This window comes from Tachypleus tridentatus, chromosome 6 (assembly GCF_004210375.1).
Source record: "Tachypleus tridentatus isolate NWPU-2018 chromosome 6, ASM421037v1, whole genome shotgun sequence".
In the NCBI taxonomy this organism is placed as follows: domain Eukaryota; kingdom Metazoa; phylum Arthropoda; class Merostomata; order Xiphosura; family Limulidae; genus Tachypleus; species Tachypleus tridentatus.
In genome coordinates, this window is record NC_134830.1 from 64,702,016 (window position 1) to 64,718,887 (window position 16,872).

The following is a 16,872-nucleotide window of genomic DNA, read 5'->3' on the forward strand; positions in this document are numbered from 1 at the left end:
GAGACTGCATAAAATTACTACAGGAAAAAAATTTCTAAAAGTATTTAATGGAAAAGCCAATCTTACTTTGCCCTTGTAAAAAGGTAGAGTGAACTTTCTACTTTTGATCTACTTATGTGAGCATGTTTTAATAGATAGGTATGATACATTCTGCATTAAATGGTATATTTCCATATTAAACAAAAATTATGTATTTTAATTTAAAATGTAAAGAGCTAAAAAAACAATCCATTAATTTAATTACCACATAAGGATTACTACTTTCAATACATTATGAGTTTCTTTTATTTATAATGCAATCATACAATTTTTATTAAGGATCACTTGAAATAGAGGTAAATGTTTCACAAAACTACTGAGATCATAAGTTATCTATCAGCAGTGCCAAAGTTTGTTTAAAATGTTATCTGATTCACCTACTAAAGAAACTATTTTAAAATCTTCTCTGATATTACTTTCTACTCACCCACATATAATGCATGTTTTAGGACATTTAAGAAGTTTGCCCCCAGAGTATTTTGTGATGTATAATTTTTCAAAATGATAGAGGTTTAAGTACTTTGAAAACATTTTTGCATAGCTTTAGATTACATGGGAAATACAACTTACTGTACGTAGTTGCTTTTATAAAGTTACAGTTACTTTAATCAAAGCTTGTTTAGTTATACCTTTAGATAATCAGTTGATATAGAACCTGATTCAGTTCTGATTTGTATGAGGACACATGTAGCAATATTTAACATAAAAAGTTAAATGTCCAGCTAGTTGATCCACCTGCCTATGAAGGTCTTTCAAAATTTCACTTTCATAAATATTAGGAAAAGATCTTAGCTACAGTTTCTTTCACATATCTTCTTATTTCACTGCTTAGTGTTCACTTTGCGAGTAATTGCACTCTTTACTCAAATGACTTGTACATAATTCAACTGTAATTTCTTTGCATGATATACCTATACTTTACACTAGACATTTAATATTCAAAGCTTACTCACTTTCCTGTTGACTAAAATATCAAATGAATACAAAAACTGAACGTGAATTTTACCTTGGTGTTTGAGCTGTGAAGTTGTAGAGTACTTTTGCCATATTACGAACCTCAGGAGTCTTAGGAGGTGGAGTAGCTTGTGGTTCATATGGGTTGTCATATCGATCTAAAGGTATGGGAGATTTCTGTGATGGCCTGCAAAGAAGAAGTATATAAACAATCAAAATAACATGAATTATTGTAAGTCCAAGAACTAACTATTTTGTTCCATATAAAAGTAGATAAAACTGTTAAATGCCCATTCAGTAAAGAAAATTGGGCAAAAGACAATTATTTCAAAAATGACCGTATGTAGTTTTAAAGGTTTACTGTGCAAGTTAAAGTATAATACTTTAAATCAACAAACAATATCGTACAAACATGGCTGTTGCAGTTATACCATTATATATAAAATACTCCTAAAAATAGTCTGACATTTTCCAAAATTGTAAAAAAAACAACAATAAACACTTAAATATTTTGACAAACACATGCTCTTCTACAGATTTAGAGTGCAGATATAAATATATTCAACATACATGAAGTTATCTGTATGTCTCCTCATTTCAATCTCTGTAATAAGTTTCTTCTGCTTTTCCTCCTCCTGACATTTCTTCAGCTAAAATACACAAAATTAATTAACTTCAGTTGCAAAACCTATTCCATGAAGCACTGAAATTACAAGGTTATGAATTTTTGTTCAAATTGGAAAATATTCCAAAGATCAGCCAAACATTATAGGTTACTTAACTTAAAATTAGTCTGTGAAAAATTCAATAACTGTTTTGTTTTTATTTTGTATATGTTGTTGCTTTTTTTCAAGCAGGAAGCTACACACTGGACTAATTGCAGTTAATACAACTCTAGATGTTAAGATTTAATTCCTTAAACTTACTGCTGACCCAAGAAGAGACAATTACTTGAACAAGAACTGTTCTTGCATTAACATAAAACATGTTTAAAAGGAAAGTTGGCACATTTCAATGACCATTATAATATTCGATTTTAAACATAAATATATGCTATTAGAAAATAACGTCCTCATGGTTGTGTAAAATCAAAGATGTAAAAATGTATATTAATATTATTTATTACTCTTGTATCAAGAAAGTTTCCAAACAAACAAAAAAAGCATTTTCCAGAAAATTTTCTTAAAAAAATTATGAAATATAATATTCTGAATAATTTTATTTCACTGTATAATGCAACCTATCCATTAAAACAGAGTGTAAGTTTTTGTAAGCACTCAACATACATGAAAAACAAATATATATATCAATAATTTTCTAAACTCTTAACTTAAATGCAAGTCACCTCATCATCTTCAAAGGTAGTCTTAACTGGTTTGGACGACTGTCCTACCACAAGGTTCTGAAAGTTGTGTGAAGAATCTACCCGAGTATTTAACACAAGAAACAAAAATAAACACAAATTAACATTAAAAGTTAATTATATGTTTAATTAAAACAAAGAAGCAGCTACTTCCAGATATTGACAAAACTTAAAATCATGTTATCTATGTTATTAATAACAGAGTAATTTGAAAAACATATATATATATATCACTGTATATTCACACCAATTATTTCCTGTTTAGCTCTGCAAACATTTGTTTCAAATAAAAATATATGGTTGAAAGATCAGTTATATGGCAAAAACCAACTTTATTTATTAAAGAATGAGCAATCTGCATGGTGCCCATCATAGGTATCAAGCCCCAACTTTTAGGGCTATCTTACTGATGAGTCACAGAAAACTTTGCTAATGTAACTCATAATTAAAAAGCTTTGTTTTTTAAATCTAGCATAAGTTAAACATGAAAATACTTATTTAGGTTACATGTTTACTAATCTAAGTCACATGAAGAATGACAGTAACATACCAAGCTATATCAGTGAACTTACTGTTCTACTAACTGTTATGCAGCAGTATTTCCTTATTCCAATTATTGTTCTATATGATTTTTTTTCATTCACAGAGATTATCATTGTGTATGCATATGTATATAAAATATACAATTATATCAGAATACAGTTGGCTTTCAAAAGTACATATTCATTTTTAAAAATCTGATGCTTGCAATAAAAGTAATAAACTTTTAAAAGTATGATAGAGCTGTTATGAAGTTTAGAAATTCTAAACTTTTTATCCTAAATAAATAAAGAAGGGCTTTCTTGTCTTGAATAAAAAATTGAGTGAAGCCTACATCAAAATTAAACACTGAACACTAGTTAAACACTGAAGAGTAAATTTTTACAACAAAAATCATTTAAAAAAATATTACATATAAAACCAGATATTAGAGACTCAATACAGTCATAACTTAGTTCTAAAGTCTGGGTAGAGATTAGAGACCCTGAAATGACTCACATGAACACTGTTTATTCAGGATTTGGTGATAATGAGTGGTTATCCAGCACACAGAGGCTGCCATTTTCTAATGCTTACACTTGTTATGAAACAAACTGATATGTAAAACTTATATACAAATGTTTAAGAGGCTCTTTCTTTAAAGTACACAAAATAATGTATATGCTAATTTCCTAATTTTACTATTAAAGGGTCTTGCTGCCATAAATGTCAAGTGCATTTCCTGTTTGAAATAAATATGGTGCCCACCCTCTCAAGGACAAGTTGTAGGCCCACCCTTGGGCCTGGACAAAAACAAATGTTTGTACTTATATGTCCCAACCCCAGATGGGTGTGGTTGGATTTAGTTGTGATGTCATTTTTTTTTTCTTGGAAAGTGTTCAAAACTCTTAACCTCTTCCAATACTTTGTGCCTCTCTTCTTACATGCAACAAGTTATGAAGGTCAATTATGAAATACACACACATACAAGTCATTTATGTTTCTTTTTTTTTTAAAGGAGGTACCCAACATATCCAATATGTGAAAATCATACAAACTTAAAAATAACAAACCAAACACTTTAAAAACACTTCATAACAATTAGTAAACCTCTGCAGAAATAAAACTGTTGAATGTCAAACATTATGTGATTTAGTAAATATTATGAATTATTCTTACATTGCATTAATAATAATCATTTCTAAGTTTATGTATTTTGGATCAATTGTGTGGGTTATGTATAGTCCAATCAATTCTCTTCTTTTAAAGTTTATTGTTTTCTTCAGTTAATGTTTACACATATCACTCTTCTCTCTTTTGTTTAAACTTATTTTAAGTAACATTTATTTTTTAAATTTTCAGTACATCTTTAATGTTTTCTATTCATATTAATTTTTTTTCAATTCACACTTTATTTTCAGGAAAAGTAATTCATCATAAAGAATTTAAATTGTATTCTATAAATTATTTCTTAATCCTTTAGTTTACTCATTTCTTTTGTTTTCTTAGGTTTTTTTTAAATCTTAGCCAAACAGCTTTTCTCCCAGAAAATATTAATTTTTTTATTTAAAAGTTAGATGTTTCTTATACTATTTCAACTAAATTTTATTAATATGAAACTGTCAATTCATAAATCACTTCCTTTTAGTTGTTACAAGTTTTTTTATTCTTTCTTGCTTAATATTAATGTTCTTTTCTTTTCCTTTCCTATGATTAATTATTTGTATCAAAATATTAAACTTTAAAAAAATCATCGATACATGAAAACATTAATCTAATATTTAATATAAATCTTTCAGCAATTTGATTTTTATTTGCAATATGTTCTTTCTGTGTATAATAGTTTATTATTAATATTTCTTATTACTCTATGCTAAAGTGAAAATGAGTACTAGACCTTATTACTTATAAACAAGGCCAAAACTGTTGGTAACAACAGTGGTTTAGAATTTTAACTAGTCCCTTATCAGGTCGGTATTTATTTTTGCCCAACTGATTACAGGATATTATCAAAACACTGTGTTTTGGTTTGTAATATATTTAGGTACATGCTAAGACTAAAATGTCTTCTAAGAAATTATTTTGTAATTAATAAGTTTTTAACATAGTTATTCATAGTGTTTATTTCTGGCTGAACAGAGTACATAAACCACGTAAAACACATTTGCAATGATCCCACTAAATTCCAAAAACTTAACAAAGACCCAATTTTAAATTAGAGAGTCCTAATGTTCTTATTGAAGTTAGAGAAGAAATACTTCTGAATCTATTCATAATTATTTGTAAATTATAAGCTCTCATCCTGGAACTCCTTATAAATTACTGAAAATATATAAAGCAAATATACTATAACATACATATTATCTTGACCACTTACTTTTAATTACAAATTAAATACATTTTTAATTTACTAAATGCCAACTGAAGCATAGTACACATAATTACAAATTAAGTAAACAAGTGTGAACCCTAGTGAGAGAACCTTATAACTTTTTTATTTGCTCAAAGTTTCAACTTTATGCCTTCATGAAGGTAAAATATTGAGTCAATAAAACAACTTGTAAGAGTCTTTAGAGGTGATGATCATTTTATTTATTTGTAATTACAAATTAAATAATTACCTAAATTCTTTCTTAAAGAATTCCTATTCTTCAGAATATACAATATATGACAGTTTTAGTTTCCTAAACAAATTAGGAAAACTAACTTTCTTCGCTGTTTTCACGGCAACCTCTGATGCTGAATCTTTATTTACAAACATTCAACTCATGAAACCAACTGACCTAGCAACAAATCTAACATATTAAAATCATAGTCTTATCAAAGGTATTCCACAATATGTTTTCAAGAAACTAATAGAATTTGTTATAAAGAAATACCACTTTAATAATACCACATTTTTAATAATGAAATATATGAGCAGGTAGTAGGTGTGGTTTTGGGCTCCTACTTTGTCCCAAAACTACGATATTTATTCTCACCTCACCACAAAAGGAAAGAGTTGGCTAATTGTATAAACCAAATAAGACTTTTAGATTACATAAAATATGTTGATGACATTTTTAGTTTTCTTCACAATAACAATCAAAATATTTATTTTTAACATATCTAAACAAACATCCCAGCATCACTATCATTATTCTTTATCTAGGTAGTAACTCTTGTTATTATGGTCTAAAATTGTAAAATTAAATTCGTCCTATCCTAAAAACACATTAGATATGTTTACAGAAACTTCTTATTCAAGAAAAGAAAATCAATAACATTTAAATGTCTTTTCTGCTTCAAAGACTACTTTGAATCTACTATCAGATGTCTCTAGTAAAGGTTTGTAAAATATTATGCTTCTATCCAACTCATGTGTTTTATAGCATGCCAAGGAATTTGACTGTGATGTTAACATTTTCTTAAAACTCAAAAAGTATTTCTAGTAATACTTATGTAACTCTGCTGACAATATAGCCATTCTTCAACATTGGCTTTGCCTATCTACCTATCTATGCATTAGTCTCACACGTTCAAGTCTTTTATACCACACTTAAGTGCCCTAGGCAATACGTAATTTGCTACTTTCTCTGCCCTCATCAATGCACTCCCTATCCTGGTACTGTATATAAGCACCATACTTAGATAATCTAGTCACTTTTTTAAGACTTATACCAGATCTTATTAGGTAAGAAGGGTGGGAGAGTGTCAGCAGAGGTAAGTATTATTGGAAATAGATTTTCAAATTAGGAAAATGTTAATTTTCAAAACATACCATCTGCTGGCAATGTAACATTGAGAAGGTGAAGAGGCTGGTGAGAGCATGATCCATACAAAAAGTGTCTGCATAGAACAGTGTTGTACCAAGATAAAAGTGGCACACAAGTGAGGGAGCCACACTACATCCAGAATAGAGTGGAAAAAGGGTGGAATAGGACATGAGTATTCATTATCAAAGGCTGGACCTAATCAGATAGCTGAGGTTCCACAACTTGGGATTGAAAATAAGGGGTCTTGGTACCTATATCCTACACTGGTGTCTAGGGCTACTGGACCAAAATGTTATAGATATACTGTTGATTGGATCCCAACCTGTAGCCATAGTGATGTGTTTTGCACCACTAGAATCACAGTGATAAGCTTTGTTACAACAAAGTGAAAAAATTTCCTTCTCCACCTGAAGAAGTTCAAAACGCAATACCCCAGATTTTGAATGATAGGATTGTGTATGCCATACTCAACCAAAGGAACAGAACCCATCCAGTCTGGAAAAATAAACACTCAATCTCATTCTTCAACCATGTAAGGAAGAGGTATTCCACTTGCTCCTGGAATTATGGAGAAGGCATGGAACCTGTGCTCAGCCAAGAACCTGGGATGGGACCACCTTGTGTTCAGAATTATGAGGAGACAGTAGACCAACACTCTAACATTCTGGAAGAAAAGCATCTGTCCTCCATCCCAGTGATTAGAAACTGGGTAACTGGGTGTGATAAGGACCCCTCGTTCCACTAGTAGAACTTGGGGAAGGGGAATTTGCATTAGTAAATCTTCAGGAACAGTGCAATACATAAACCAAGTTCCCTAAATTTTTAAAAGCAAAGTGATCTCCATTTATTTTACATGATGATCAGTAGGGACATTTAGAATCCCCTTTAGCTTTACTCATGATAGTCCATGAGTAGCAGTGTATGAATAGGGTAGTACCATTTGGTAAGCAACTAAATAGTCTTATAGAACACCTCATTTCTACAGAGCATGTTGCAACCAGTAGTATGAATAGTAAAATTGGTTGTTAGTAAGAAACTAGAATAAGAGAAGAAAACCTGTCTGGGTAACACTCACTACAAAGTGGGATCCAGTGAAAGCAAGATGTGAGGGACCCTGCAAAATAGAGACAAGATTGTGACAAAAGTACCCCCTACTCCTTATAATCAAAAGATATTGTTGTAAACAGCCACGGGGTAGGGGTAAAACTCCCAGATAAAAGCTGCTTAAGCATGTAAAGAACACAAAAGAAAAGCATTGGAGAAGTCTAAATAGCAATCCATACAATGTCCCCCACTGGATAAATGAAATGGGCAACACAAGACAAACTGGCCAAATCTGATGAAATGGAACTCAGAAGATACCTCACCTGTAAAAACCAAAATTTTCAAAATGGATATTTGGGAATCCACCTCTAAGGAAATCAAGGAAACTGAAGGTTACCAATGTTTACACACTTGAGACAATCACTACAACATGAGATAAAGTGAGTCACTTAACACTCCCAGGCATGACAAGCCAAAACAAATTATCAGAGGTCAGAAATAGATGGCAAAAGAATCAGAAAGATGGATGTATCACTTTTCCTAATTGCCATAGACTTAGAAAGGATCTGTCAGGATATAGCAGGACTTAAGGGGAGAAAGAAAGTCCTATAAATATACCAGCTCCAACTTATGATACCAATATGTCATTAGCCAAAAACATATTTCCACCAGGACAAGGCAAGAAAAATAAATAAAAGAGGGTATAAGGCCAACTTTCCTTTCATGCAATAAATCAGTAATCTCCCAGCCAGAACCAGAAATTCAGGAAATAGGAGAAGGTAAATAGTCCCTTTCCTCTACCACCACCAAGGGAGGAGTAGACTCAAAGAGGACAAAGAATAACCCTACAATCTCACAAATTCAAATGATTAATTGAAGAAAAGGAATAGGATCCTAATTAGATTCAAAAGAAGTTGAATCAGTAAAGAAAACAGAATCCAACTATCCCCAGCATCAACAAAAAAGGAAACTTCAAAAGCCCTAGGAAAAAAATACTTCAGGCCAAATTAATGTCTCAAACTCTCAGCTGATAGGAACATAAGACAACCCCAACCAAAAGCTAAAAACACTAATACAGGATTCCACACTCCCACATATCACATTTATGTTTTTTTAATTATACTGAACTCCACAGGTTAGTGCAAAAATTGTAAGCTATAATAGGATGATGTGTAACACTTTGTTAGTGACCAGAGAAAACCATGACAAATACTTTGTCAATAAAAAGTGATTACATTATTTAAGGAAGGTACTTGTAAACAGTACCAGGACAGACAGCACATTCACAAGGGCAGAAAAATTTGCAAATTATATATTACTAGGGGTATTTAAGTGAGGTATAAAAGACTGGAGCATGCAAGATGACTGTTGATGTTGAAGAATAGCTATAGTGTCAATGGTTGGTAAGTATGTTTTAGAAATTTCAACAACTGACAAGTGATGAAATAACATTAAGATTCAAAGCAGTTTTGGCAATTACGCCTATCTAATGGAAAATATAAGTCATGTTAATTTCAAAGTAAGATTTCTAGATTAATATTTAACTCTGGTGATTAAATGAGAGTTTTTGACTTTATATCATATCACAAAGGCAACTTCTGTTTTTTTCTCTTTTCAAAATGTCAGAAACTGGTCTATATTTCCCAATTATTTGTCAATCCTGCAATAAGAAAATGCTAATGTTGAGCACACCTTGTACTTGTAGTTTAAAGATAATGTTGGTGAAGCTGATCATTCTTTGAAATTTATATTAATATGAATCTTGTATTTATCAACATTTTCCTTAATATTCTCATTTTGTTATAACCAAGATAATTTTTTTACAACATACCCAATAGCTAGAGAATACTGGAGAATTTTTCATTTTTTTTATGTTTTTATATTATTCTTGCTGCAAAGATGCACAATGGGTTATCTGTATTTTGTCCACTTTGGGAAAAAAAGCTCCATATTTTGGTGTTGTAAGTTGGTTAACATTCCAACAGGCTCATTGAGGCACTTTTATATTGTACTTATCAGCATTCAAACTACATAGTACTATATAAAAGTACTGACAGACATTTCATACAAAATCTATAAAGCAAAAACATCATTTTGCTGTAAAAACCTAATTTGTGAATATAGAACACAGCTATTATATCTTCAAAAATGTGTGAATTTTTAGGACAATAAAAATATTTGCTTTATAAATTTTGCATGAAATGTGTTTTTATACCTTGTTAAGATTAATCACATACAAAAATAAGAATTTAGCTACAAGTAGTACTGTTTAATAGCTAGTTACAAGGCTAAAACTACATTGATTTTAACATTGTATAACAGCTAGGCAGCTGAGTTAATAATACTGCTAACAGGCAAAACAAAGAATATAGGAAAAGCTTTCTTGACCTTCTAATACTTGTTGTTTAAGTAGCAGTACACTTACTTTGCATGAAAAGGTTAAAATAAAACAATAAATATATAACACTTGCACTTACATGCCACACAATTATTAAAAAATATAACACACAACCTTACAACAAAGTAAGCTAATTAGTATGATGTTAACCTTGGATGCATGCACTGCTACCTCCATTAGATTTCATGCCATTCACAGCTTGATTAGAGTTAGTAGAGCCTTTTTGTCTCATGGATTCAGGAAGCCCTTTCTTTGGTAAACTGAGATCCTGGGCCTCTTGGCTGAAACCAAAAAGTTTTGAATCCTCTGCTGTGCTATTCATGGAATGGTTATGTAATAGGATGTTGTTCTGTTTCTTAAGTGTTGATTGAATCATGAGCTGGCCAACCTCTTGCAACTTATGCAAGTTACAGTTTCTCATAGATGAATGATTAAGAACTTGCTTTTCTGGAAGACAGTTACCACATACTTCAGATTGTTGTTGGTTTTGTGGACATAACTGCATATTGTCACTAAATTTTTGCTCTGAATTCTTAGTACAGTAATGAGACAAGTGAAACTTTTCAAATCTGTTGATTAAGTTCTGTAACGTTTTACGTTTTTCATACTTACTTAGTAGATGTTTTACACGATTGTGTGAATTCTGTGCTAAGTATGTTTGCTCCCCAAACTTTACTTTTGCTTTTACAACACCCTGAGTGTTAGAGTGACATTTATTAGTTTTATGGAGCTCAGTTATTTTTGTAGGTTGACAAGATGTTTTAAAGGAGTACGGTGAAACATCTGAACGATATTTTTCACTACTGGAAATCTCTGGTGTACTCTGACATAAATCAAAAGGGAGGCTTGTGTTTTGTTCTTTGCTGTCATAATCATCTTTCACAACTGATAACGTACTTTTAAATTTAGATGCAGTCTTAATTTTTGAATTTACTGGATTATTAATCAAAATGGGTACATCTGGTGCAGATGTGTTGTCTGTGCATGCACTTAACATGGATGCTGATATTCGTTTTTCATTATTTGATTTTGTCTTTAAAATGTCATCAGAAATGGGTATGTGAGGTAAAGATTTGCAATACTTATCACTTAAGAGTGAAAATGGTTTTTCTATTTCATGATTTTCTTTAGTGATACATTTATCTGGTGAAGCCCAACCTGCAACTGCAATATTACTCATACTCTCAAACTTTCTGCACAATTTCTTTACTGATCCTGCCCTTCCACAGTATCTGGAAGATGATGTTGGATGCCAATAAACTCCATATTCAGTCTTTTTTAATGCAGTAGATGATGTCCATTTAACTTCATATTCTCTCTGTAACAACTGAGACAAAGGCTTCCACTGTACACCATATGCTGTTTTCTTGAAAGTGTCACTAATATCATTTTGTCTCTTTTTGTTCGTTTTATTTTTTATCTGCTTGTTTGGATTATTAATTTTAGTTTGCTTATGTTTATTTGTCAAATTACTGATCTCAGATGTGCTACAGAAATTATTTCTAGATAAATGTCTCTGGTTAAATGACTTCAACTGTTTCTTACCACATAAAAGATGCAAATTGCCTGTACTTTCAAACTTTTGTCTTACTCTTTCTACATCCCCAGTTTTCACATTTTTCAAGTAAAAACTTCCCACTATTCCTGGTTTTGAACACTTATTATCAGAATTATAACTTTTATAATTTAGGGAATTATTATCAAACAAAAGAGCTTTTGATGTTTTAGTTGATTCAGCATAAACAGCATTTATATCATGATTTTGAATTTTACCTTCACCCTGAGATATACCACCATTACAAATATCTTGTGACTGGCTCACTTTACATATTTTCTCATGCATTCGCTGAAAAGGTTCAACACTGTTGATGGATAAACTTAGATCAAACTCAGAGACTGTTCTTTCAGGAATATAATGGGGAAGAAAATAGTTATCTCTTGGAACTTGATTCTTTGACAATAATGTTTGTTGTTCATAACCCAGTTCATTTTCTCTTATATCACAGCAGGAAAGAATCCTTCTTGGAGGATTATATTCTTTCTTCTTTTTTTTTGTTTCTGCAGTTACTGTTGTATCATTCTTATGAAATGAAATGTTGTTTTTTTTATTTGCAGCAATTGTATTCACAAAGGTCTCGCCCCCTTCAGTTTCTAAGTTATGTGTAGACAAAGATAAGGGTAAGCCAACTGTTCTTGAATGGTATGGATTGGATATTATATCTTCTTTTACAGTTGAAATTATTTGCCTAGTTGGAACATTAGTAGATTCAAAAGATCTCATCTTTTCTGACACAATTCTATTTGTAATTTGTGGAATACAGTAGGAATTTTGAATTGTCTTTTCTTTATCCTTAAAGGCTGATTTCTCATAAAACTCTTTCTTATTGTGAATACCAGTTTCTAAGTATATATCAGTCTTAACTGACATTGTTGTGCTTTCTGTCTCACTAGACGAGGTTCCCTTTGCTTCACTCTGAAAGGACATCTGACTTTCAGGTCTTTGACTTCCACTTGCACTAGAGGGAGGATGAAGTAAAAGAAAGAAATCATTTTGTCTATCATTGTGACTGCCCTGAGAGCTTAGTTCTCCATCAAATGATCCACTAAGAGAGTAACAAGTACGTGGGGACTGAGGAGCAGAGTATTCACTGAGGTCTGGAGATTTACTTCTGTCTGTAACTATTTTCTGTGGGGTCAAGAAAATCTCAAGACTAGAACAATAATTAGGCTTATTGTCTTGAACTAGTCTTGTTTCATCATTACCATTTTTCTCTTCTTGAGAAACTGTGGATTTAATTACCATTCCAAAACCATTGTCAGTATGGGATAAAGGCTCATCATTTTTTCTAGTAATACCTTCAGAGGTCTGAGAGTTACCAAGAGAATAAAACCCAGATGGTATTTTATAATCAGCAGGATGACCATTTGGAAAAACCTTAAATTTCCCTTTTGATTCTACTGAACTTCCAAGTTCCTGAACCTTTGATGTTTCTAAAACCCAGTGGGTAATTCTTTGTTCTCTCCACCTACAAACAGAAGAACTAACATTCTCTTTTTTTGTCCAATGTGATCCTGTAGTGTATTTATTTTTGTTGCTGATACATTCAGTAGCTTTTGGACTCAAAAACGTTGAAGCTTCTTTATATGAATGGTTATATTTTATGTTTCCTTTTCTTTTCAAATCATCAATACTATTGTACTTTGCAACAAGATCAGCAACTGAATTACTTCTTACAATTTTTTTTCCCTTTTGAGCCATCATTAATGGTGAAATAAAATGACTGGTACTATTTTCATAGTGATTATTTTTGTCATGATTATCAAATAATTTTCTCAAGTTTTCAACAGATGATTTTTTAAATTTCAAAATGTGATCATCTTTTCCTTTCCATGGTAAATAAGTGGTTAGTTTTGTTTTTACATACTCCTTGGGTGTCTGAGTAATCTTGCTATCTACCTCTACTTTACTTGGAGCATTAAACTGCAATGTCCCATTTTCTGCAAGATATTCAATGCTTGAGTAGAAGTTTTTCAGCTTAAAAAATTGCTCAGATTTTGGAAAAGACTTTACAATCTCACAGATATATTTTTGATACCCTTCTGTTCTACTATTGTCAGAAGGTGATCCTGGTTCATGAGAAAGTTCCAAACTATTCTGGTTTATTTCAAGACCCGTCTTCAAGGTTAGAATATCTGATTTTGTTCTGTGTTTTGGTGTTAATATCTCAATGCCACCTCCACCTATCAAGTTGATATGAATTTCATTTTTCAAGTTATTTTGAGAAGCAGTAGCCATGGTATTTGACTCCACATAATTTAGTTGTTTGACCTCTTTTGCTTTTTCCAAATTAATTTTTTCTTGGCTTTTATGTATAAAGTTTTCTTGTTTGTTAGTTTCATTTTTTTCTGAATTATATTTTGTACTTGTAGTTTGAAAATTTGAGTCAGCACTTATAAATTTAAGCTCTGTCTTAGCTTTTACATCATCAACAGTAGGTAAGTCTTGTCTTTCTTCATCATGCTTTTTGCAGTCTGAATATGGAATAATTCTTTGAATGCCCATGTCATTTTTGTGCAGTTCAAGTTCTGCTTTACTGTTTGGCTTTTTATTTAAGATTTGTATATTTTGATCTATATACAGTTTTTGTTTATCTATTCCATCTTTTCCAAAGTCAGATAATACATTGATGTCTTGTAGTTTGTGGTTAACAGTTGGGAACATCTGTTTGCAGGTGAACCCTGAATTGGTAGCTTGTAAACTACTGGTAGTTTTCAGGAATTTGTGGTCATCATCAGAACCTAAATAAATATGTTTCATTGATGAGACATTTTTCTGAGACTGCATTTTTAATCCTTGTTCACCACTGAAAAATACATCCAGTTTATTAGCCATCTCCTTGACCTTAGATGTACAAGTCAAATCTAAAGGTTTGCATAATGGTGATGTAGTCTTGAATGGGCTGTCTTGTACAGTCAAAGACTGATCAATCTTATGGTTTACTGGAAGATTTTTCTGTAGTATCAAAGAACTATCATGCACATTCTTTTTTTCAATAGATTCTTCACTCAGTGTATGGTTTTCATTATCAGCCAAAGAAAACTGCAGTGAACTGACCAGTTGTCCTTGATTTGGTGATTTGTTTCCTCCTTCAATAAGACTATGATAACCTGTTTCAATACTTGAAAAACTGTTATCTAACTCTGAGATTGGACTTTGTTTCTGAGAAGGTTCTAAGTCATTTTGGGATGATACCGTACAATCAAATGAGAAAGGAGCATGACTTTCTTCACCAATGTCAAAATGTTCATTATCTGAGTATAGTTCATCATTATTTATGTTATTACATGTGATATCTATCCTTGGTTCTTTTCTGCTACCAGATACTTCACATGCTGCAGAAGTATCCAAGATTTTACCCAACTTAATCTCCAGTACTTTACTTTCATGATCTGTGCATTTTTTATTTGTAGTTTCTGCTTCAAGAGTTATCCCAGTGTCAGTATTAGTTATCTGCATTTCTTCAGAGCCAGTTACATCACTTGAATAAACTTCTGGTATGGTAGAGGATTCTAAATCTTGTTTCTTTGATTTTTGAACATCAGTGACCTTTGGTTGTTTTTTCAGCTTTTTGGAAGCAACAGACAGTGTTCTCCTAAATAATGATGGACTATTACTTGTTGATGTAGATTTAGCAAAAGATACAGATGATTTCAAGAAAGACTTTGAAGATTTTGATGATGCAGGTTCTTTATGTTTTGGTTGTAAAGGTTTATCCCCAGAAAGTAGCCAAGGATTTTTTCGATCTGAAAGCTTCACTTTGGACCATTTTATAAGCACAGGATTCCATCGAGATGATGTTCTACTTGGAGGCCGAGGGCTGGGTACAACTTTACTGACACTACTCTGCTGTGGGGATTCTTTATCCTTTAGTGATATCTGTTTGCATGGCTGTTTACCTTTTTGTTTTGATATGACTGCTCCAGATTTTGGTGAAGAATGATGTAATGGTTGGCCAAAGTTCCTAACAGAAGCTTTTAATGAAGATGACCCATTAATCAGTGTATTGCCTGAATGTTCTAAATGTTGTTTGTTTGTGTTAAGTGACCCATGTGTCTGATTATGGTTCTGCGAAGGCACAACAACAGAAGGAGTCAAGATGGTCCCCAGACTAACATGAAAGGTCGTGGCAAAAGTTTCTGTAAGCACAAAACACAAAAGCAAGGATGACACCAACAATTTTACAGGTCAAACATATTTGGCTAGTGCACATAGAGAAAATATAATAATTTTGCAAGGTTGCTTTCAGTTTATTATTCAAAGAAACATACGTATATATAAAATCATTTAATGCATTTATTTTCATTCCTAGATAGTTATTTATTGTCATAATGGATAAAGCTTGTAGTGACAGCACCCTAAAAGCATTGGGGATACCATATCAAACAAAATCCAAAACACTAAAGTTAAACAAGTTAACAATAGCAATAAATGTTGGGGCAAAGGTACAAACAATAAAAAATAAATCAATTTTGAAAAGTTTTTGTAAAAACCTAGATTCTGCTTCTGATAAATCTGATAATTTAATAAAATCCATAAGTAAACAGTTATTTGAATTAAAATACATAAATATTAGATGCTTTTTTTCAAAGTATGTGTTATAATATTCACATTTTTATCTTTACCCTACTTTATTTGTAAGTGTTCAAGAAAATATTTTTCCTTTAAAATCATTACAACCTACAGTCAGTTTCAAATACAACAAACCTATTGGACTTCTTTCTTTTTAATTATAAAAAATTCAATGAATAATTTAATCCTTCAGAAATAGATAAATTATCTTATACTTGTAGTAACTTTGAATTTAAGGACACTTTTTATAATCATATAGTAACAGGTAATTTAGAAGCAACAGCAGTTAATGGAGTAAAATTAATTTTAAAAAAATGGTAGTACATTTCAAATTTTAACAAAGACAAATAAATCTAAGATCTTAGAAAAATTTTAAATTATATTGATAAATATATTATTAAATGAGTAAGAAAATATATTTTCCATGGGGTTTCTTTTTTGACCAGATACTATAATACCTTTGTGATTGATACCTTTATGGTGGTTGGGAGTTCTGTACTATAAAAATTATTGGTGGTTCTGTTTCTACTTTTAAAACTGAGCAACTTTATGGGTAACTTCTTTCCCACATCTGGCTGCAGACAGCAAAGGGCAGTAGGAGGTGAGGTGTTGTCGCATTAAGCACTCATCTCCATACTCTTGTTTCGAAATTTGATGATGATCAATTTGT

The 16,872-nt window shown here is 31.5% G+C and overlaps 1 protein-coding gene across 11 annotated transcripts in view; it reads right to left on the reverse strand.

The window, feature by feature from the left end:
• The window catches only part of LOC143252697 (uncharacterized), a 119,866-nt gene that overhangs the window by 17,245 nt on the left and 85,749 nt on the right, over window positions 1–16,872 (reverse strand). For all 11 annotated transcript variants that reach the window (XM_076505241.1, XM_076505244.1, XM_076505243.1 and 8 more), the window contains 4 exons: window positions 10,223–15,769; window positions 2,339–2,415; window positions 1,564–1,643; window positions 1,046–1,180 (listed from right to left, as the gene is read on the reverse strand). In XM_076505241.1, the coding sequence (XP_076361356.1) occupies window positions 1,046–1,180; window positions 1,564–1,643; window positions 2,339–2,415; window positions 10,223–15,769 (5,839 nt within the window). The remainder of the gene's footprint in view (window positions 1–1,045; window positions 1,181–1,563; window positions 1,644–2,338; window positions 2,416–10,222; window positions 15,770–16,872) is intronic.